Genomic DNA, 24,535 nt, shown 5'->3' on the forward strand with positions numbered 1-24,535 from the left:
AAAGGATGTAACTCAACCAAAGTGGTATTCTGCTCGTACCAGTGGCCAGCTTCCTAATTCTCCTGGGTGAGTTTCCAGAAGCTGGCCATCTGGTTGTGGAAGGCCAGCATGTAGCTACATACATCCTGAGGTGGCTTCTTGGGAGCTTGCTCCCAGCCCTCCTTCACCAAACTGAGAGGTCTTCTCAAAGGGTGTCCGTCCAGAAGTTCAAAAGGGATGAAACCAACCCCAACCCCGAACCTGTTGCCCATGGCTGTATTAGGATCCAGAGGCCCCATAATGTCAGTGCCCACCCACTCGAAAGGGGTGGTTATGACAGGGAAAGGATGCATGGGGGCTTTGCATTTCCCTCCTGTCTTGCACTCACCAGGCAGGTAGTGCAAAACGCATCTGAGGCCTTACTCATCTGAGACCAATAAAAGTGGGCAGCAAGCCTGTCAGAGGGCTCGTCTTGCCCCAAATGGCCTGCCAGTGGCACTTCATAAGCCAAACCCAGTAGGAGGTTCTAAAGCATTGGGGTACCCCCAGCACATGGACTGCAACAGGCTCAGGAACCTTAGGCTCACTGTACAGGAGACCCTTCTTCCAGTAGACCAGGTGCTTGCCAAAGGTTTCACCAGCTGCCTGGGTCTCAGCCTGCTGCTGAAGACCCACTAGAGTAGGGCACTCCTTCTGTGCCATGCAGAACTGCTCCCTAGAGGGACCTCCATCCCGCTGCCAATGGAGCAGCTCAGTGTAACAGAAAACAACGGTTCCTGTGGACAATCAGTCAAAGATACTTAATATATATTAGCACAATCACCATAATTGAAGGCAAGGAGATGTCGGAAAGAGAAAAGGCATAAAGCGCGAATTTGGTATGAAAATACGTTGCTTTATATAATGTAACCACATTATTTTAAATCAAGTTCATGGTGTCCCAAGTGATTGTGAAACTTATATAACAAGGTTGTGACTCATTGTCACATAAAAACAAGGTTTCATCACAAATGTACAAAAGCGATCATTTAATCAACACATAATGAGTGCTCGCAGTATATTAATACAATAATAGTAGCTGACAAATGGTTCACTTCACTTTGTTGATGAACTTTCGACAATGTGGGGTCTCATCAGGACCTAGCAATGAAGGGGCACCTGGAGAGGACTGTCAGATAACGTGGTGTGCCCCGTGTGGAGGTAAAAAAGAAAGAGGGTACTTACATAGGGCCCAGCCAAGCACCTATAGTGGGGAGGATACTCACAGTGAGGATTGTTTAAGATAGAAAGCCTTAATAAGTTAAGAAGGGCTGTGCATTGGGACGATGTCATGAATTTCCGTCGTAAAGGGGCTGATTTCTCAGTAAGCCTCAGAAGAACATGACACCAATCCGTCTGTTAGTTACCCGGTGTAAAGATGATAATTAAATATGCTGGGCCTCCAAGTTCAGCTGCGGAAATGAATCACTCTCGCCTCGAGGAGAGAACTGCACCGGTCTGTCTCTCCTGGTACAATGGCACGCTCAATTATTGTGATTCTGCTAATATATATTAAGTATCTTTGACTGATTGTCCACAGGAACCATTGTTTTACGTTAAACTGTAAAGTACCCTGGTTCCGTGTGATTAAGGTGGCCCGTGTTTTTTTCACACACAAATGGATCAGCTCAGGCAGGTACCCCAGTTCGGCCACTTCTTCCCTTGTAGGTATTGTGGCGTCCCCCTCAGGGTCAGTCTCTTCCCAGACCGTGGAATCTTAGGAGAAGGTTTCCAATGCCCCTTGCCCTTCCTCTTCTTGGCAGGCACCCTGGTCACTCTTTTGGGCTCCAGGTCCTTCTGATCACCCTCACATGCTGCCATGGACCATGGGGTCAGGCACTCCCACTTGGGCAACCCCAACATCTCCAAGTGTGACCTGAGTCCCACCTCCTTCCAGGCAGAATGCTCCAGTTCATTGCCCATCAAACAAAGCAACAGGCATGGACAGACTCACAGTTACCCTCAAGGAACCTGAGACCCCCCCCCCCCCATTCAAAGGGAACCTGTGCCACTAAACATTGAATCTCTTGGTTGTCTACAGCAACAACTTGGTGGACTACATTAGGGACTACCTGCTCTGAAGACACCAGATGACACTGGACGGTCTTCACGCTGATTCTAGTGTCTCTCAGAGCCTCCACCCTTTGCTCATTAATGTTAACCCACTGTCTATACATCCTAGAATTTTCAGGCATTAGCGTTTTCTGTACGATATCACTGTCACCCAGGGACACTAGGGTAACCTCAGCTGTATCTATGCAAATAGCTGGGACCAACTCCTCCCCAAGCGCTACACTAGCCATCCCCAGTGACTGCCCACCAGAGGGGGCTGTGTCTGTTTTGGATACTTGGGATCCCCCTTGAAGTGTCCTTCCTGATTATATATAAAAAACCTCAGGGGTTCCTTCCCTACAGGCTTACCCGTAGGGAACCATTTCTTCTTTGCTGTAGAGGATTAGAAACTCTGACCATGGGAATAAGTTTGGAGCCTTTTAGAGAACTCTTTAATTTTGTTTTTCCCCTCCTCCTCCTTCTTCTATTGGGGACCCTGGCCACCCTTGGCTGGATCTCCCCCAGTAACCGTCTTGGGGACCCCTGTAATGCCCAGTGGTCGGCATCCTTAGCAAGCTCCCTGGGGTTGGAGACAATCTTCCTGGGGTCCGAGAGCAGACAATCAATCGAGAGAGGTCAATCAAATGCTGGTGCAGCTCTGCAAAACAAAGACTAAACATGTAATCTTGTGCAATTAAATTGTACAGCCCCTGATAATATATCACATCACTGCCCTTCACCCAACTATCCAGTGCCTTGCAGAAAAAAATCGCAAAAAACACAGTTGATGGATAGAATGTAGAACAATGTCATACATTCACCCCAGTACAAGGATCTGGGCCTAAATCCATCGTTTTTTTGCACTCCACACCACCCTGGGTTAGACACTGGCTATATGCAAATCCGCTCTGACCCTGTGCCTCATGGGAACAGTCCAGTCCGAACTACCAAGCCATGTCTTTCCCAGACCGGAATCAAGCATCCAAGGACCGGTTTCTGGCTATCAGCCTTCATCAGCCAGGATAGCTTGACTCCAGTGGATGCTTTGCTGAAGTATTGTGTTCATTGTGTTTGTCTCCGTGTGAGAGATATTGGAACATATTGGAGAGTATTATATAATAAATACATATTTTTATAAATACTTGGTGTGGTTCTTTTTCATTTAGTCTACTGTACTGTGTTACTGTGTGTACTATTTGTGTACACACAGTAACACAGTAAACACACCACAAAAGTACTCCACACCAGTTTAGAAAAAAGCAAATATTTGAGTAAAACAAGACCAAAACGATAAAAATCCAACATATACAAGTCAAGATACAAATTTTGCAAGATTTAACCAAAAATGCAGTGCTTAGACAGCAATAATTCCAACTGGGGCTATCTGGTCGCGCTTAACTGGAGAAAATCTAAAAGTTCAGTCCGACTGCAATGGAGCGCGGGCTGGATACAGGAGTCAAGCAAACCCACTGACAGTACCTTGGATGCGCTAGGGATCGTAGATGATGCGTTGAGCAAAGGAGGGGATATGTCACTGTCGCAAGCAAAGTGCCATTTCCAAAGTCGGGGCAACTTCGTCAAGAAGTGATGTGCATGAGTCAATGGTGAACCACTGGGTTGCATTAGGGTCAGGGGAAGGCCCGTTGCAGACCTCACCTTCTTTTGTATGTGGCTGTCTAGACTAGAAGGAATGCACAAAGTCCAGCGGTCACCCAACACAGATGTGTGTTCTAGAGACAGGCAGAGGCACGGAATGGTTAAAGTAAGAAAATGTCAACTTTCTAAAAGTGGCATTTTCAGACCTGTAATTTCAAAACCAACTAAAATAAAAGATATGTTTTCAAATTGTGAGTCCAGAGACACCAAACCTACTCTTCCTATCTTTTCTCGATTGGAAGTTACAATGCTAAACCTATGGAAAAGATAGGCCTTGATGTAGTGAAAAACACATTTAGCAGTTTTTCTCTACCAGATATGTAAAACTCCAAAGTACATATCCTCCTTTTAAATACACTGCAACCTGCCCACAGGGCTACCTAGGGCTTAACTTGGTGGTGACTTACATGTTATAAAAGGGAAAGTTTGGGCCTGGCAAGCAGGTAAAGTTGCCAGGTCGAAATGGCAGTCTGCAGATGCACACACAGGCCAGTGGCAGGCCTGAGACATGGTTAAAGTGCTACTCAGGTGGCTGGTACAATCAGTGCTTCAGGCTCACATGCATTGTATCCAGAAAACATGGACAACCCAACTCACGTGGATCCAGGGAATATAATATATTAGGAAAACAAAGGTTCTTGAGGACAATGTAATAATAAATAATACTTTTGTAGGCACAATGACAGATTATACACCGAAAAAGAATGCTGAGAATGAACATTAATACAGACTAGAATAAACAAGACCAAATACTGTTTTGCAACAAAAATATTGACTGTACTGAAAACCATGCGTACTGTGCTCAGTGTCCACTGTACCAACAAACAAAAAGTGACACATTTTTACATCAAATTAGGTTTCTTAAAACATAACAATGACCATTGGTTATTACCCAATACACTTCAAACGCCTCCTTTCAATTAGGTAGGCCACAGAATGGTATGGTTCATTATGAATTTTTTACATTTATTGTTACATTGTCCTCAAGAACCTTTGTTTTCCTAATATACTGCAAGCTCACTAGTACCATTTGATTTACAAGCCCTGGGCACATGTAGTGCACTGTACTAGGGGCTTATCAGTAAATCAAATATGCCAATCATGGAGACACCAAATGCCATTACATTTTAGACACCGGGCACATGCACTTTAGGCACCGGTCGGCAATGAAAACGTGCACAGAGTCCTGAAGCCAGTATAAGCAAAGTTCAGCACACAGTCAAAAACAGGAGGTCAAAAGGGAAAAAAAGTCTGGGGAAACAACGCCAAAAAATGCCAGGTCTAATACTGGAGAAACAGTGATAAGGTGTTAAACGACACAGAGTCACATCACAAGTCATTGTCCACACATAGACTTTCTTCAGTGCCACAATGTGATACCGGAGAAAGTTGATCCTCACTACTGCTGTTGTCAATTTGTTTTTCTCTTTTTCTTCAAGGCCATATTAAAACCACAGTCACGGCACCCCCAGAATGTCCATAAAAAGGCATACACATTCTCTAGAACGTTGATTTCTGAAAGCATTGTTTCTAAAAGGAAAAGGTTGCTGTGTGAACATTTGCAAAGCCACACGGTCTGTGGCAGCCTTTGAAGGGAAAACCATTATAACTTCAATGGGCCTGTAGAAGACACTGACACACTTAATCTACACCACAGTTTTGCCTCAAAATATCCAGACAACCTCATTTGCTTAAAAGCTGCTTCTCGTTTCATACATTCTCACATCTCTCAGGAACTGCAGGAAGCACAGAAACTAACAGTTGAGCGGGGAATATACTTAGTCTGCATTAAGTAACCACCATGTATCGTCAGATTACACTAAAAACCGCATAAAAAGCAGCAGAAATCACTTACACCAATAACACTCAAATGTAAAGCACCTCCACAACATGGCACATTTAAGATATTGAATTTCAATGTAAACATACACACCCTACTCATAACACAACACATCATCTTCTTGTCTACTTCAAACAAATGTAGCAACAAAGGGGTTGTATTTATGCTGCCTCCACCTCCCCCGCACCCCAATGAACTGCAATTAAGAAGAATCTTCTTACATTTCACATTTGCAAGATACTTCTTACACTTCACACTTTGGTCAACAGAAACTGAAGTCAATCTGTGCTTCATTTCTCAGCTTTGGGTTCCTCCTGGCTCAGCCCATCCACTGCTGCTTTACCATGTGCATTTTCAGTTATTTTTCATCCTATGTCAAATGATGCTAGGTGGCTATCCTGAAAATCCGCAATTAAAATCCAGCTCTTGTGGATCAAAACTGAAAAATACTTTGCTAGGGATAGCTGTGACAGGAAGCATAAGGAATCTTTTCTTTACTACAAGCTGCCAGAGATCATTATTTTAGATTGTGGGGCAAGCCAACTATTGTATCCAATAAATTCAACAATTTGCAAGTAGTGTTCTCTGATCTGAAATATTTCCCAGCTTTTCTAATTTTGGGTTCATGGCCACATATAATTTTCCTAGAGACGTCTGCTTCATTTCCTTTCAGCACAAGATTTCATCTATGTCTCAAGTTGCCTCCTACCACATTTCTCAATGTCTCTTTTGAATAAAATCAACACTACAATGAATTACAATGTTTTAGGTTGCAAAGCCCAGCCTCTCCCCAAAGAAAAATAAAACTACAAATTAAACACGAGAGACCAGTCATACAGATGCAAGACTGTAGTAACCACAAGCTAGAACGTACTGCTTTTATAGAGGGTTTGAAGATACACCAAACCCAAACTACCACCACTTTAGTAATTCTTAATTGACATTAAACCAACAATAGTAAATATGTTTTAACCCCTTCCACGCTCATGACGAGCTAGGCTCGTCATGGCGTAGCCTCCTCGCACGCTGATGACGAGCCCAGCTCGTCATGTAAAGTGCAATTCATAAAATCTCAACGTGCGAGCAGAATAACGCTAGCGCGCATGAGGTTAAAACAGGACATTCCAAGTGAAAGACCACAGTGATTATGTCAAGGAAAAAGCATGCCTTCCAGGTAACTCACCAGTGCTTTGGCATTAGGGCTAGCTTTCTTGTCCAGGAGAACCCTGGCAACTTTAAAATGGCCACAGTGGGCAGCAACGTGCAGCGCCGTCAAATAGTCATTTGTGACATCATCAACTGGCACGTTGTGTTGAAGCAGAAACTGAACACAGTTCAGATGATCTCCTTGTGTTGCCATGTGCAGTGGAGAAAGCCCATTCTGAAAAGAAATGCAAGGGAAAAAAGTACTTTAGAACCAGTTTTGAATATTTGGTTGCAGATAATGTTGACAAAATTCCTGGATTTGCCCAGGCCACCTCCCATGTTTTGCAACCTACATGTAGACATCATCTTAACCTGTTGGATACAGCGCTAACAGCATTATCTGTGAAAAGTAGTTATTGGAACCCAACTTTATAGATGTAATTTACATTTTTCATATATTTTCTAGTTTCTAATGTGCTCCTCACTTCTCTAGAAGTCACAGTCCCCAACGTTACCTTCTCCTGGCAGCCTCAATGGCAGATGAATTTGTTAATGGAGTCAGGCTGAGCTGACAAGAGATTAATAGAGATGACAACGAAGGTGCTAATTTTGGGGGACCTGTTGCCGAGAACATGCCCTCATGCAGAACAGTACTGGAGCCCATCCGAGAAGTCTCAATCAGTCTACATACAAATGTCTGTAGGTAAACCCACAACCGTACACCCATACATCTGCATAGAAAAGCAATTAGAGGCCAAAGAACTGGTGGATGTGCCATATAAAAAATTGTATAAAATGACACAACATAACCGAACTGCACACCCGGGTTTTGTACCAAACGCAGATCACTGCTGCCCAGCCCCTCTATGGTCCATAGTTACACCGAGCCAGACTGCTGGCAAAAAAATACACAGGAATGGGCAAGACTCAGAGGCATGGAAAGGTGAACATAGTCAATACCCGACAGGGATATAGTCGAGGTGATACATGGCATGACTATGTGTTTTGTAAGAACATTTGAGCATTCATCTGTGGGGAACTGATATACGCTTAGAGGTCATTCTAATATGCTGGTATCGCTGAAATTATCAAACAACCAGGCTAAGTATCTTTAAAAGGGGCAGAAGATTATGTTGGCCCAAAGATTCTACACTAGCGCTAATCACTGCACTAGATAAATATATTCTAACATTATCATGTTTCTGAGAATTGCAAAAAAAGAATTTAGAGAGAAATCATTGAGAGGGTATCAGCCCCCCAACAAAAACCAAATGCTATAAATCCTATTTATGGATCCAAACCCACTAGGTGATGGCACTTTTGAGGCTTAAAAGCAGTGTACCGGCCGAATCAACAAGGTTTTCTCGAAAATATTTGGAGGGAGTGGCCAAGTGTTAATTGGCTCCTGTTACTGTCCTTTCTAAGAGAAGAAATCACTGGCCCCCTTCTTATGGCTCACAGATCCTATCACCGGTCTAGATTGCTTTTGGTGAAAGAGTCATGGGTCAGAACAACTAATCCCATGACAATCCATGTATTGGGCCAAGAAAGCACAGAAAACATTTTAGGAATGAGATGCTTCCCTGATGACTCCAGGGACACAAACCGGAAGCAGTGGAGAGTTGATCACATGCTCAAAGTAGTCTTCTACACCCAAGACCCCTTGAAAGAATTGTCCTTACCATCACCCTCGATCATCCTCTCCTGAACGCCTCATCATCTGCCTCACAACCCCTTCCCGGCCTGCAAAAGGATCCCACAACTTGGGCTATGATAGCCAATTTCTCATCCTTTTCAAGGCCACCTTCCCAGGCCACGTCCTTTCAAATACCAGGAAAAATGGTGTGTGTGCCGGAGAACTGAAAAATCTGTCCTAGTCCTAGTCCTCTTCCCTTCCAAACCTCACCTATCTATGTCGAAAACCGATTTCACAACTGGAGATTTTTGTAACGTATTATTTTATCCTTCTTTTCCAATTTTTATGGAATCATGTCCTCATTCATTTATCCTTCACAATAGTATGTCGGTCTAAAGTGCAAATAAAAGACTGACTGACAAAGTGGTGAGCGGGCAAAGAAGGGGCAATATGGTAATACATCATTTACATCATTACCACGCCCATCAATCCTGGCTCCTGCTATAGTTCTCTTACTGAGAACAAGACAAGCATAAATAATATGAACAACCAAAATTAAAACCAGCTTTCCCGGTCCAGAGAACGCCGGCCTGAGTTCAATTTGCACATGTGAGGGCACGAAACAAGAGGACTTTAGGGTCCAATACCAAAAACCTGCTGTGATTGCCTTACTAGCCAGCCAAGATTGGGGCCACTGTCATGTGGTGAAAACATCAGATTAAAGGGTGACAGAAGGGAATGCCAAATCGACTAGTGGAAGCACAATGGATTTTAGGCTAGCTACTTTTTTCCTATTCCTAGCAGAGACGCACTCATATGTAAGGAAGGAATCACATTTAGTAAAAATAGTAGGATGTGCTGCTGAGTAATACATGTGGTGCTATCGATACTGCAATTGGATACAAAAAAACGTGTAAAACAATGCCAGTGGGAAAGAGCCAAGATTTCAAAGTGCTTGGTGAGAATACAGAGTTTAAAGGCCAAGTCCCAGCCTTCTGTAGATTGCACATCTAGAAATAGAGCATTTCTGAATTATCTATAACGTGTCGGTTAAGCGCGAGCTCGCCTCAATAAATCACACACCCTCGAACACATTAAATTCACAGTTAGAGGTTAATGTTACAGGAAATGTGGCATGTTGTAATGCGTCATTATGCTACAAATAACAAATGACTCCTTCCCTTCTAAAGGAAAGCAGATTAAAGGGCTCGTGGTGGAAGACCGGCAACCTGGGGCCTTCTAAGCTACTTTCTCAATTACCTTTTGTTAGCATGCAAAAGAGAAAGCTTTCCAATCATCTGACTGAGTCAAAAGCTCTGGTTATCAGAGCCCACGCTCGCGGCGCTATAAACGGAATATTCCGCGCGTTAGCCAGGCCCTGGGACACAGACAGCCTTAGAAGCGACAGTGTTTGTTCGCACTGCAAACACGGTCGAAGCAAGTATGTTTAGCGCCCCTGGGGAGTGTCATTTTACCACCCACACGTCTGACAATCGAGCCACAATTGTACTTTTTAAGGGTTCTTCCGGTGTGCTTATTGCCGCCTAGATGGCAATCTAACTTTGCTCTGCTGTAGCACTGGCCAAACATTTAGGGTTAAAAGAAAAAACATATTTGTTTTCTGATCACTGTTCTATTTTTGCAAATGTCCCATTTATTACACGCATTTTTTATTCAGTGACATATAGGCGAAGACAATACGCTTGTTGCTTAGAGACAGTTTTTTTCTTGATCATTTGGAACATGATTACATGCAACGTTTCCTCTTTGGTAAGTGTCTTATTTTCAAGCACACTAAATTATATTGTTTGTTGAACAGATCGCAGCATGCATAACAAGACACAACCTGCCACAACATCCATCAATCTACTATCAACACGCCATTCTCCAGTAAAAACTGTCTAACATCTATCTACAGAAGGAGGCACGCATCTTCAGGAACAGTATTTCGATGGCATGCAACAATCAGGGTCGGACTGGCCTTTGGGGCAAACTGGCAGAGGCCGCAAGGCCAGTCTCACAGATCAGTGTATAGGATGTTTTTAGGTTCAGCACCGGGCAGCGCATGCGCTGCTCTTCGAGGCATGCTGTATTTGGGTATAAATTTGAAGCTCCACCCATTTTCCACCCATCTTTTCAATTGGCTCCTCCTACTGTCCTTTCAAAATGGTTGCTTTTGATTCATGAATAGGCTTAGTAGTCTCTCCTTTGTACCACCTTGTCTACATTAGTAACCTCCCTTAAGGACTGGCCTTTTTACTTGTATTTTTACTTTGTATGTTTTATTTAGTCTGTGAGCACTATTTTCTTGAATGATTTCCCCTATTGCACCCATGACATGCTTTGCTACAATGCAGCATGCCGCCCGCTTTTATATTTTTATTAGTAATGGCGGCTGTGTCATATTTACAAAATGAGCGGCTCACCCAACTTGCACCTTTTCATCTACATTATTTTTTTTTCTTTGCCAGCGCAGTCCGCTTTAACTATAGCGGCCATGCTCCTTCCTATATTTTCAGCACAGTCCACTTCAACTATATCGGCCGTGCTCCGGAAGCATTCATTTATTGAGCTTTGTTTTTGTTTTTTGGGGAAAGCGCCCCGTACCATGCTTTCACTTTAATGGTGGCTGCGCCACTTTCTTTAGACGCTGCTCGCTGTATTTAGCTCCCAATGAGCCACGTCTAAAGAAAGGGGTGTGGCCGCCATTAAAGAGAAAGCACAGCAAGGGGTGCTTTTACAAAAAAACATTTGTTTGTGAAATTCACAAACACATGTTTTTTTTTTTTAAAAGCGTCCCATACAGTGCTTTCACTTTAAAGGTGGTCTCATCCCTTTCTTTAGACGTGGCTTGCTTCAAGCTGAATACGCCAAGCAGCGTCTAAAGAAAGGGGCATGGCCACCATTAAAATGGTCCTGCATTTGCGATAGTTTGAGCTACTGCCATTATAAATGACAATGCCTTTTATTTATGTGTTGGTTTTCAAAACACATAAAAAAGGCATTATCATTTACAATGTCAATAAATTAAACACTTGCAAATGCGAGACCCATTGCATTGTTTTTTGGGCTGTTTGTGGTCCTGTTTTACAGTCTGTTGGTCGTTTTTTACTGTTCATTTCTCTGATAGGACCAAAAACATTGCCTATGGCATGCATGAATGTAAGCAGTCTCCCATACCTTGCAAAACACATACAGCGTGCCTTTACAAGTTTAAAACAGCCCTAATTCGCTAATGGGGGACACTTTTAATTTGGTGTCCGAGCCTATTTTCTGTCCCAGTCCGACACTGGCAACAAGTGTGTTACCTTTGTTTTGGAAAGAAGGGGAGCCGAACGGTCAAGCAGCATTTCCACAACCTGCTCATGGCCACTTCGTGCACCACAGTGGAGCGGCGTTAGCCCATCCTACAAAAAAACAAAAACAACATTTATTGTTGAAATCCAAAGCAAACATTTAGAATCACTGTGATGATGGTAGTATCCAGATTAGTTGAACTACTGTGAAAGTATAACTATGTCTTGAAAGATGGCTTTGATGTAATACCTTTCTTAATCAAATGATAGATCTGCGAATTGCAACAAATCCAGAGAAAAAGATCTCAACTTGAAAAATGGCTGAAAAACACAATATCTTTGACATTAATATCAAATTGCATAAATATCGACTTTACAATATCAACTACCACTACATCATAACTCCACATTTACCTAATATGACGACACATTGCAAGTCAACATTATGTAGTTGATACTTGTACAAGGCAATCAGTGGCGGCTGCTCCGGATCCGAAGCAGTAGCGCGGGGGTGGGAGGGAGAGGGGAGGAGACAGGAAATAATAAAAAAATAAGCACACAGAAAAAATAAATAAAACTTAACTTAACTGTCGTTGCAGACGTCGTATTGCTCCTCTGCCGATCCTGGTCTGGTCTCACGCTAGTCATACTGGGCAGGCTGCCAGATGCCAATTCCTGATGCTGCTCTCATGAGAGCAGCACTGAGATTGGTCTGAGCACCCTGGTTTGGTCCTCAGACAGGAACTGGGGGCCTGTGGCTTTTCGCCACCCAGCTGTACAACACAGCCAGGTAGAGAAATGCTAAGTGTGCATCATCCTTCCTCCTCATTCGTTGCATATAGAGTGCATGGCCCGCCCTATGACGTGGCTCGCCTGCAGGCAATAAGAAAAATAAAATGATAATAACATTGGTTTCTTATCATTTAATTTTTCATATGTTTAACTTGCTGCCACCTAATGGGGCGACGCTCCTCTACCATAACGGAGGAGCCACCGCTGCTCACATGGGGTTTGAAGAAAATCATTGTGACTTGTCCGTGACCCATATTCTGAATAAAGGTTTACAAAAACCCATGTCAGGCGAATGAAGGACATTGCCAGTGCTTAATTTGAGCTTATGGTTGCCCCTGGGAGACACCAGCATCTCTTTTTGAGGGACAGACACTTATTTTTCTGCATCATTTATTTTACCCAGCGCATGAAAAGGAAATTATACAGACAAAGGGGGCAAGACCATCACTAAAAGAGAAAGCAGGAACCTGCAGAGAAGAGTTAAATGGAGAGGGAGTGTCTTGTAATGGGTTAAAGAGGTATGAGAAGCAGCGGCTCCTCCGCAATGGCGGAGGAGCGTTGCCCCACTAACTCAATGCTAGAAGCTGAAAAAGAAAACTATATTTTACTATTGTTTTATTTTTCAGCTGCTGGCTCTGAGCCAGCACGTGTAGGGAGGGGCTGGGCCATGCAAGGGGGAAGAGGAGTGCTGTGCACTTCTCAGTGCGCATGGCTGATTGGCCGGTTGTCCCAGGCCAGCCAAACACAAACGTTCACTTAGGTTTCTCTGTATTGTACAGCCGGGTTAGAGACATGCACAGACTCCGTGTGCATGAGGAGAGCGTAAAACTAGCCGGCTAAGGCAAATCCCCAAGCTGCTCTCATAGTATGAGAGCAGCATTTGGATTGGATGTGGAGTCTGTTGTCTCAAAGACTGTCAGGAGCAGCAGGACAGAGTAGCACTGAAGCGCCAGTCGGCCCCAGGAAAAGGGAAGTTAAAAGAAAATTGTTTTTAATTCAACTCCCTCACTTCCCTTTCAATGCTCCTGCTGCCCAGCCACTCCATAGTGGCAGTAGCTGTGACTGGGTATGAGGCGGTTTTAAAAAAGCCATACTTGGTATTCCACTCTCTGGCATTTATTTGCACTGGTTGCGGGCTTCTAGGCAGAGTTTCGAGCACCAGCACCCTTTCTTTCACAAATTAAGCACTGCAGCTGTAAGCATGAAAGGTGCGGGGGCTATTCACAGCTGCTTTACATTGACACATTTATGAAAGTGAGAAGAGTATTAAAAAGACGACAGAAAAAAATAGTACTGTGCGGGAGTAGCAGATAAAAAATGTGGCTTTAACCTTAACAAAAGTTGGCATCAAATTATGCTTTCTTTAGAAAAGCTGGAATGCAGAGCTGCTCGCGATCTCAGAAGCCCTCCCCAGAGACACAAAAATTCATCTAGCTGCTGAAGCAAGTTTGAAAAACATTTCGCTGTCAGCCCACAGCAACCTCTTTATGCATTGCTGTTGCATAAATATAAATAATTAACACGTGCTTTCCTCCAACCAAAATATCTCCAAAAAGAACACGTTATGCAAATTTTGAGTTGCCACATGTAGCATTTTCCCTAGCCTGGGAGCATGTAACAGGCCATGCCACACACTGAGCTCTGGTTTGCACGTCTTTATTCTTTAGCATGCAACCATTAACTGAACGCACTGCGTCACAAAATGTATTAACCACACCGAGCAGCACCCACCACATTACGTAATATTTAAAGGAGTCTACCGAGGGCTACTAGAGTCTGTATACACATAAATGCAGGAGACATCTTCCCCTTTGTTATATAAAAGGTACAAATAAAAATATATACATATACACATTACAACTCCTCAATGAGTTGTCTAGGTGCTCACACCAGTCTTCCAGATCTAGTTGTATGAGACAGAGGAGGGGCGCCTTCATGAGGCATCTAAGGAGAAGAGTCGGATGCTTGACTTAGGAGCTCAGTTGGACTTGCCTCACTTGTGAGGTCTGGAGTTGTCGAACATTGAGGTAAAGGCTTAAAGTGTGATGAGTCTCCGGTTATGGATTTCCCAGGTCATTGGGCAGTTACCATATGTCCTTTACTCACCACAACTCTTAGTGGTTCAACATCAAACAGAGTGTCTGACTTGCGTGTTCACTTTTGCATGACAAGAACTCGGTCTTCTTTCTTGAAAACTGTGTCTCAGGTGAATCAGCACTTATTGGATGAAATCTTCATTTTGCATTTGCGAGAGGTGCCAGTGACACACATCTTGTCAGGGTCTATTTACCGGCTAGCGGTCCATTAGGGTATCTTCGGTTCAAGAGCTTTTCTGAACGGCAAGGTGGCAGCACTTTCTCCTGTTGTGGAGTGAGGTATGGACCAGTAGGCATGAAGGGCTGGACGTAAAGCTGACTTGAGGTTGATGCCTTCCAGTGCAGCACTTTGAATCACCCTTTTCAAGGTACTCATAAATCGTTCAACAATGCCATTTACCTGTGGCCAGAGAGGTGTACTCCTCTGATGTTTGATGATCAGGCGATTAAGAAAGTCTTTGAATTCTTTTGTATTGAAAGGTGAACTGTTGTCAGATTTGCAAATACAGCGTAGACCTCATGATGTAAAAATGTCATCCATCCTCTCGATGACTGCGTCATGTGTGGTTGATGACAAGTATTCTACTAGAGGAAAATGTGAATACTCATCGACAACTACCATTAGATTATGTAATTATTGAGGGGTACCAAGAAGTCAACCGCAAGCCTCTCCCAAGATTGTTTGGGTAGATCAGACATGATAAACGGGTGCAGAGCTGTTTTGTGAGACAGGCAGTTGTATAGATGACAAGTTTTAAACTCCCTTTCAACTTGTTCTTCAAGATGCAGGAACCACACTCCATCCCTATTCAATAGAAAGAGCAGAAGGTGCACTTGACTTTAATATGAAATTGATGTAGGCCTCAGCTGCTTTGGACATTGTGCTATGACACTAGTAGTCTGTGGGGTTTTGATATTTCCCCGGTTTGTGCACAATAGTGTAATCATACTCCTGCAGACCCTGTTGTGTTCATATCTAGGACCCAAATCGATATTCCAGATTTATGCCCTTGTGAGGTTATAATCAATAATGTCCTGACAAAAGCATAAGAATCAGATTCATATTCAGTAATAGCCCATTAATTAATTAATTAATTAATTGTGGGTTTGTAATGAGCTAGAATCGACTCCCGAAGGAGTATCTCTGCGCAGTAGACCGCTGGGGAAACCGTCCTGGCTTTCCCTGTGAGATGGTCCCTACTGGGTATCTCCAAGGTGAAACCAGGCATCCCCGGCGTATGTGGGGGGCCGTTGTGGAGATGAGGCAAGCTAATGCCCAGAGTTGCCGAGTGTGATCCCTGGTTAGAGTAGGCACAGAGATGAGAATTATCGAGTCCGCTGACCCTGGTCCAGGACCCTGCCGCGTCGGGAATTGAACCCTGGTCCCGGGCCATCCTCTGCTCTCGGGTCTGCCGCCTCTAACCAGTGAGCCACATCACTCCACTATCCAAAGCAATCCAAAGCACAGCACGGCTACTCCCATCGACTCCTAGAAAGCACAACGCGTTCTTTAAACAAACCAAGCCTCCAGCAGCCCGGGAAAACCCCCCTGCTTTTGTTTTGATTTGAACAAGAACTCCTGAAGTCCTGCAAGAACTGTTAGTTCTTGGTGACGTCTTATGTCCAACCTTACGTCAAACCCGGCACCTTTCAGGTATAAAATACCAACAGTTGCCTTAAGCAAACACACGGTGGTTTGGAGCAGAGCGGCCATCTACTTGCCCGAGAGCCCAGCTGATGCGAGTGCCCGCGGAAGCCGCCCTTCCTGTTTGACGAACTGAGAGAGACGCTGTCTTTTTCTCCAGCCGAGAAAATCCAGCTCCGGTGTTTCCAGCCTACCCTTGCGGGTTGCTGGGATATCGAGTCCTGAGGAAATCTTATATTTTGGCTTTGCAAAGATGGTGAGCAACACTCGATAATTTGTTCCAAGGTTGACATGCTTTCTGTACAAAAACAAATGGAAGTGTTACCAGGCCCATACTACAGCTAAGCTTGCTTTTTTATGGTTGAGAATAAGCACGTTAGTCTGAAATAGAGTCCAGATGGCATAGCCCATAATGTGTCTCTGAGAATCGGGCTATCCATTATGTTGAGAAGGATCGCTCCCAGCCCCACAGGGCTTGCATCCACCACAATCTCTGTATGCAATATCGGGTCAAAATAGGCCATCTCAGTTGCATTTTTAATTGCGTGTTTTATTTTCTTGAAACTTCGGACACATTCAGATGACCATTCAAATGGAATATCTCGCTTTGTTAGTTCTCTCAAAGGGGCGCAAACAGTGTCAAAACATGAATTTACCTGGAACAGTAGCTGTCCATGCCTAAGAAAGATTGCTGCATAGTGGAGGGCAAGTGGATAACAATGCTGTACCTTTTTGGGTCAGGAGTCATTGTTAAATTTACACTTTTGCAGCATTGTGCGAGACCTGCACCAACAAGCAGACAAGATATTTTTGTGCGTGCTTTGTCTTGTTTCTTTCATGTAGCCCCAAACACCAATTTATCATCACTGTAGTTAAAAGCATGTGTGACAGGCTGAATTACTCAACGAATGACATCTTGGAAGATTTGTGCAGTTGACGGAGTCTTTTATATCTGAACAAACCAACATGCATTGAAAAAGTAGTAATGTATCTACAGGTTTCTTCTAGTTGAAGATTATGGTAATCCTTGTTCAGATCAAGGTGGGAGAAGACTTTGGCGCCATTCAGTTGGGGGTGATCATGTCTGCAATGTGTGGACCTGGATGTCTTTCTCTTTCGATTGCTTTGGTGGTCTGTCCCATATCAACACAAATGCGCTCTGAACCTCCACTGTCCTTTTTTGACACCACCACAATGGGTGAAACCCACACTGTCGGACCAATAGTGCGCTTGATGATGTCATGCTTTATCAATGTTTCTAGTTTTTTCTCAACAGCTTTCTTTAAGTGAAAAGCAATCAGACTGTGTCTCTGTGCAACTGGGTGAATATCTTTATTAATGTGAAGCTATACCTTCATTGTCTTAAGTTTCCCAAGTCCATTAAACAATGTTGGGAATTGGCTCACTATTTCAGAATGGGCATTCAAGTTGTAGTTAATAGAAAGCAGCCCCATATCAACAGCAGTATTGATTAAGTACATGGGAGGACATGAATTGGTGTTTACACTGTCGTTTTTTTATGCCCCATGGTCACCACAAAGGATTATTGCTCTGCAAGGGTGTAGAAGCTTCACAGGTGTACACCTTTGTTCTTGACGGTGTGGGACGTAGTATCAGAGACAATTCTTTGTACCTTTCTACCGGCATGATGTTTATCGATGCTCCAATGTCTGTAGGGAAAGTTGTACGACAGCCATTTACCTTGAACGTGATTTGATGACAATGTCCGAATGTAACGGGGTCGGGTTGGGCTGCCAAGAGGAATGGTGGATTCCTGATTGTACCCCTTCTACTTCACAGACTTCTACTACGAGGGGGGCCTGGGACGCGGAAACACTCGATGAATCGTCCACAGTTCCCTTTAAGTGGGCGTATGAGGACTTCCCGGAAGACACGCCTACCTCTGACGTCGACAATCCTGGATGGCTGAAAACGGGGGAAGCCCTGTACGCGGCGTGGGACGTCACCAGCGCACCGGGAGACGGAGGACGCGAGGAGAACCGAGCGGGAGAAGAAGACGAGCGAGAAGACGGGAGGCGAAAAGAAGAAGGAGTGCCAGGAGGCCAACGACCCTGTGTTCCGCCGTGCCACGCTCCCGAGGGAGGAGTGTGGCTCAGCCAGGTACGGCGGCGTTGGGCGGCTTGGGTGGGGAGAAAAAGTTCCCCGTGTGAATAGCGTTAAAACCCCTGTGTGTACCTTCCCTCTGTATTTCCCGTTCCCTCTCCTAATCCCGTTACCTACTTGAACTGCACCTACCCATTCTTCCCCTCACTCGTTCCCCCCACGTTTCAGCACAGAGTCACTAGCGTGTTTGTATGATACACCGAGATCCCTCACTTCCACGGGTTCCCCTGGGTGCCGAAGCTTATCAGATACAAAGACTAACGGCGTCCCTCTGTCCATTTCCTTTCTTACATGTGGACTCTTCGTGGAGAGCAACGCCTTAGTCGAGGACCTTGCTAGAGTGACGCCCACCGGCTCTTCCAAGAAGACACCCCTCCTCCGACACTCATCTCTGAACAGCGGGACTATTTCCTATCACCTGCCCTGCGTGCCCCGAAGACCTCCACCACGGATAAGATAGAGTTTGCAAGGGAAAGACTGACATTCCGCACAAGACGCACTTTGAAAATAAAACCTAGTTTAAAGAGATATACGGGTCAAGTGTCTGTTGAGCCAGAGTTTGTTACCACTCCAAGCGTTCCCGAACCCCCTGCCCAGACTACATTGGTGTCAGAAGTGGGATTTCACCCCTCCACACAAACAGCAGACATGGAACAAGTGGTGCAACAACTCATTGAAGGCCAACAGAAGTTGGAATGGGCTATCAGCCAACAAATGTCGGCTGCGGATGCTGACAGGGACATGTTTAAAAATTCCATTACGGCCCAACTCGAGGGATTACACAAGGTAGCCCAGAACCCCGGGGTACCTCCCACAACAGAGCGAAGGGGATTTGGGCCACATCCGTCCGGAATGCAGTTGCAGAAATACGTGCCAGGGGAGGATCCCGACGCGTTCCTTCTAAACTTTGAACGAGCAGCCAGAGCATGTGGTTGGCCCGAGGAAAAATGGCCATTCTTTTTGGCACCACTACTGTCAGGTGAAGCACAAGCTGCGTACCAAGTGGCCAATCACGCGGGAGTAACTCCGTATGCGACCATCAAAGCAGTCATCCTAGACCATCTGGGGTTGGACGCAGAGGCCTATAGACTGCGATTTAGAAAAGAAAGAGGGGTAGCAGGGGAACATCCCAAGACCTTATACTTGCGGTTAAAAATGGCCGCCGACAAGTGGTTGAAGCCTGAAAGTAGGAGCAAAGAGGAAGTCATGTCCAGCATATACCTGGAACAGTTCATGGAAGCCTTGCCATATGGCACTCAGCGGTGGCTCAGACAACATTCAGGCCTCACCGCTGAACAGGCCATAGAGATGGCTTCAAACTACAATAGAGCGATGCCCCGAGCCTTGCCATGGGATATGGACAAAGGCAACAAAGGACCTGTGGGGGTGGCAAAACCGGAAAAAAACCCAAAACCAGCACCAGAACAGTGGAAACCTCGCCCCATAAGATATGAGCCTCCTACCCAAAGAGGTCCTCAGTGTTTTGACTGTGGAGAGTGGGGCCACATAGCTAGAATGTGTCCCCGGAAAAGAACAACTGAGGAGCCTATGGAGGTCGGTTATATACCAAAGGCCGTGATGTACACAGCGGAGATGGGACCTTCCTTCTACGCAAGGGTAATAGTGAACAGTAAATGCATAAAAGCTCTCCTTGACTCCGGGTGCAAACAATCTGTCATAAAAAAACTACACGTACTGCCCTCCCAGGTGGGCCCTGACCTGACAGTACACATTAGATGTGTGCATGGTGACGTAAAACCGTACCCAGTAGCTCATCTTACTCTTAGGCCCTTGGGTGGTGAACCTTGCAGAGTGAAGGTAGGGGTGGTGGAGTCCTTACCTGAAGACCTAATCTTGGGGTTGGATAACCCTGATTTTTTGAATCTCTTCCGCAAACAGTTAGAACTACCTAGAGAAGCGTTGTTATCCACCGAACCCTGGGAGACAGACCGGAGTTTTAAGTTTGCCCAGAGTAATGACCCTACACTCCTGAATGCATGGGAAGCAGCCCATATCAATGAAACCACACCTTCACCTGGGTATCCCAGATTCAAGATCATTAATGATCTGCTGTATAGGGAAGGGAAAGTAGGGGATTCCCCACAGCTGGTAGTCCCGAAGGAATTTAGAGACCAAATTCTGTTCTATGCCCACACCCACCTAACGGCAGGACACAGCGGGGCTGAGAAGACTCTACAAAATATCACAAGGCTGTTCTTTTGGCCTGGCATTTATAAAAACTCCGAAGAGCATTGCCGGCAGTGTGAGGTATGCCAAAAGAAAAACATGAGTAGACCCCCGGCAGTACCCCTTCAACCACTACCCATTATAGGCAACCCTTTCGAAAGGGTGGGCATGGACCTCATTGGCCCCCTGCCCCGTACCTCCAGAGGACACACATATGCCCTTGTTATCGTCGATTATAACACCAGATTTCCTGAAGCCTTTGCTCTTAGTGCTCCGACAACCAGGAATGTGGCAGATAAATTGATCGAATTGTTTTCAAGAGTCGGGTTTCCAAGAGAGATCCTCACGGATCAGGGGACCCCCTTTGTCTCGAAAATGATGGCCGAGGTTTGTAAAACTCTAGAACTGAAACACATACGCACCTCGGCGTATCATCCACAAACAGATGGATTAGTTGAGAGATACAACCGCACTCTCAAATCCACATTAAAGAAAATGTTGGCGGCCGAAAACAAAGACTGGGACAAGTTGTTACCGTTGGCCCTCTACGTGTTGAGGGCCCAAGTTCAGAGCAGCTTGGGGTACTCCCCTTTTGAGTTGTTATATGGCCGCCAACCCAGGTCCCTATTAGAGATCACGAAGGAGGCCTGGGAAAAAGAAGGGGAGGTGGAACAAAGGTCACTATTAGAGTATACCAATCAGTTGAGATCCCGGCTGGGAAAACTCAGGGACCTGGCATATTCCAACTTGGAAAGATCCCAGGTGAATCAGAAACACCAGTACGACAAAGGCAAGAAATGGCGGGTGTTGAACAAGGGGGATTGGGCACTAGTGCTTCTTCCTTCATCAAGCCAAAAGTTCAAAAGCGAATGGAAGGGTCCCTACCTGGTCATAGAAACCATAGGCAAAACTACCTATCGACTTCAGATCACACCGGGAAGACAACAAACTTTCCATATCAATCTGTTAAAAAAATGGATAGGTCCCCCACCTAAAGCAGCAAACTTAACATTGCCATCGAGGAGTGAAGGCTCTACCCTCGATAAACTACCTCTCAATCCTGAACTAACAGACATTGAAAAGGAGGAACTAGCACAAACTTTACAACAGTTCGCTCCTATGTTTTCGGATGTGCCAGGTCGCACTCATTTAGCCGAGCACTGTATAGAAACTGAACCCGGCAAGGTAGTGAAGCAAAGGGCCTACCGCATTCCGGCGGCCAGGAGAGCCGACGTAAAAAAGGAGGTCCTGGACATGCTACAGTTAGGAGTTATCCGGCCGTCCCACAGCAACTGGGCGTCCCCCATAGTAATGGTACCAAAACCGGACGGGTCCACCCGGTTTTGTATGGATTTTCGCGCCCTAAATGCCATCTCTTCCTTTGATGCCTTTCCGATTCCACGAGTTGATGAACTCATAGAGAGAATCGGAGAGGCCAGATATATCACAACGCTGGACTTAACTAAGGGTTACTGGCAAGTACCCCTGCGTGAAACAGACAGGCATAAAACAGCGTTTGCCACGGATGATGGTTTATTTGAGTTTACGGTGTTACCTTTCGGGTTACACGGAGCCCCAGCAACTTTTCAGAGGCTTATGAACACTGTATTAGCTCCCCACACCAAGTACAGCTCCGTGTACCTCGATGATATAGTCATCTTTAGTAAGACCTGGAAGGAGCATCTTGTCCATTTCACCAACATCTTACGGGCCCTACAAAATGCGGGCCTCCATGTAAATGCAAAAAAATCGAGGGCTGCTTTTCCTAGGGTAAAGTACTTGGGATTCATGCTGGGCGAGGGGGTCATCGCTCCTCAGGAGGAGAAAATTAAAGCAATCACCAACACCCCCTTCCCCACCACAAAAAAAGAACTGCGTGCATTCCTAGGTCTGATTGGATATTACCGACGGTTCATCATGAACTTTGCAGAGACCGCGGCTCCCTTGACAGACCTTCTAAAGAACAATTCCAAAAACAACCTGGGGAAGAATCCTTCCACAGACGCCTGCTTAGCCTTTGAGCGGTTGAAAACAGCGATCACCTCCAGTCCTGTGTTGATACCACCGGACTTTAACAAACCTTTCTCCCTGGCAACTGATGCCTCTGACGTGGGGATTGGGGCAGTGCTGTCGCAAGCGGGTGATGACGGGTTGGAACACCCCATTCTCTTCATCAGTCGAAAACTGCATCCTAGAGAAAGTAAATACCCCACGATTGAAAAGGAGTGCCTGGCGATCCGATGGTCAGTAGACAAATTACGGTATTACCTGGAGGGCAAGCCGTTTACACTGTTCTCGGACCATGCTCCGCTACAGTGGATGCAGAGAACCATGTCACAAAACGCCAGGGTATTGAGGTGGTTTCTGTTCTTGCAACCCTTCTCGTTCACCCTAGTCCATAGGAAAGGAGTACATAACGGCAATGCAGACTTCCTATCACGAACCCCCATTCTCCCCGATCGGGAGAATCCTAGGGGGGAGCAGTGTAACGGGGTCGGGTTGGGCTGCCAAGAGGAATGGTGGATTCCTGATTGTACCCCTTCTACTTCACAGACTTCTACTACGAGGGGGGCCTGGGACGCGGAAACACTCGATGAATCGTCCACAGTTCCCTTTAAGTGGGCGTATGAGGACTTCCCGGAAGACACGCCTACCTCTGACGTCGACAATCCTGGATGGCTGAAAACGGGGGAAGCCCTGTACGCGGCGTGGGACGTCACCAGCGCACCGGGAGACGGAGGACGCGAGGAGAACCGAGCGGGAGAAGAAGACGAGCGAGAAGACGGGAGGCGAAAAGAAGAAGGAGTGCCAGGAGGCCAACGACCCTGTGTTCCGCCGTGCCACGCTCCCGAGGGAGGAGTGTGGCTCAGCCAGGTACGGCGGCGTTGGGCGGCTTGGGTGGGGAGAAAAAGTTCCCCGTGTGAATAGCGTTAAAACCCCTGTGTGTACCTTCCCTCTGTATTTCCCGTTCCCTCTCCTAATCCCGTTACCTACTTGAACTGCACCTACCCATTCTTCCCCTCACTCGTTCCCCCCACGTTTCAGCACAGAGTCACTAGCGTGTTTGTATGATACACCGAGATCCCTCACTTCCACGGGTTCCCCTGGGTGCCGAAGCTTATCAGATACAAAGACTAACGGCGTCCCTCTGTCCATTTCCTTTCTTACATGTGGACTCTTCGTGGAGAGCAACGCCTTAGTCGAGGACCTTGCTAGAGTGACGCCCACCGGCTCTTCCAAGAAGACACCCCTCCTCCGACACTCATCTCTGAACAGCGGGACTATTTCCTATCACCTGCCCTGCGTGCCCCGAAGACCTCCACCACGGATAAGATAGAGTTTGCAAGGGAAAGACTGACATTCCGCACAAGACGCACTTTGAAAATAAAACCTAGTTTAAAGAGATATACGGGTCAAGTGTCTGTTGAGCCAGAGTTTGTTACCACTCCAAGCGTTCCCGAACCCCCTGCCCAGACTACACCGAATTAACTTTTTTACTTCATGTGGCAATTCTTTGCAGATTTGTGTTTTTCTTTGCAAGCGGCCGATCCTAAATGCGCTCTTCGGTCTTTGACTAACATCACCCTTAGTAAATGTTGCCATTTGGCCTTGTGGGAGTGGCTAGAGAACTTCTGGAACTTTCTGGAGTACATCTTCTCGTCTATTCGTAAAGCACAGAGCTTCTCTTTTACATTGTAAACCATTATGAAATGGTTTTCCTTCCCGCAGCCGTTGCATATTTCTGTGATAGCAGGACATTTACCTTCATGAGGAAAAGAGAATCCAAAGCGGGAACAAACCTTGCTTTTCTACGGAGACATCACTCAGTGGGTCTCTGCCTTGAGTTTCTTCTTACTTTTCATGCTCAACGTGATTCATTTTGAGTTGTCCCAGCTTCAATATCAGCAGCTTGATGTTGTTCCTCTGCCTTTGCAGCCATGAGTACTTTTTCAAAACTGTGCGTTTTTCTCAGCATGCGTTGTTGGAATGAATCGGAGAGGCAACCATCAATGACTCCATGACGCATGGCTTCTTCATGATTGAATT

The 24,535-nt window shown here is 45.6% G+C and overlaps 1 protein-coding gene across 9 annotated transcripts in view; it reads right to left on the minus strand.

Annotated features, from left to right (window-relative positions):
* ANK3 (ankyrin 3) overlaps positions 1 to 24,535 on the minus strand; it is a 2,005,091-nt gene that overhangs the window by 500,282 nt on the left and 1,480,274 nt on the right. For all 9 annotated transcript variants that reach the window (XM_086921764.1, XM_086921763.1, XM_086921757.1 and 6 more), the window contains 2 exons: positions 11,657 to 11,755; positions 6,750 to 6,947 (listed from right to left, as the gene is read on the minus strand). In XM_086921764.1, coding sequence (XP_086777890.1) covers positions 6,750 to 6,947; positions 11,657 to 11,755 — 297 coding nt within the window. The remainder of the gene's footprint in view (positions 1 to 6,749; positions 6,948 to 11,656; positions 11,756 to 24,535) is intronic.

This window comes from Lissotriton vulgaris, chromosome 5 (genome assembly GCF_964263255.1).
Source record: "Lissotriton vulgaris chromosome 5, aLisVul1.2, whole genome shotgun sequence".
Taxonomy (NCBI): domain Eukaryota; kingdom Metazoa; phylum Chordata; class Amphibia; order Caudata; family Salamandridae; genus Lissotriton; species Lissotriton vulgaris.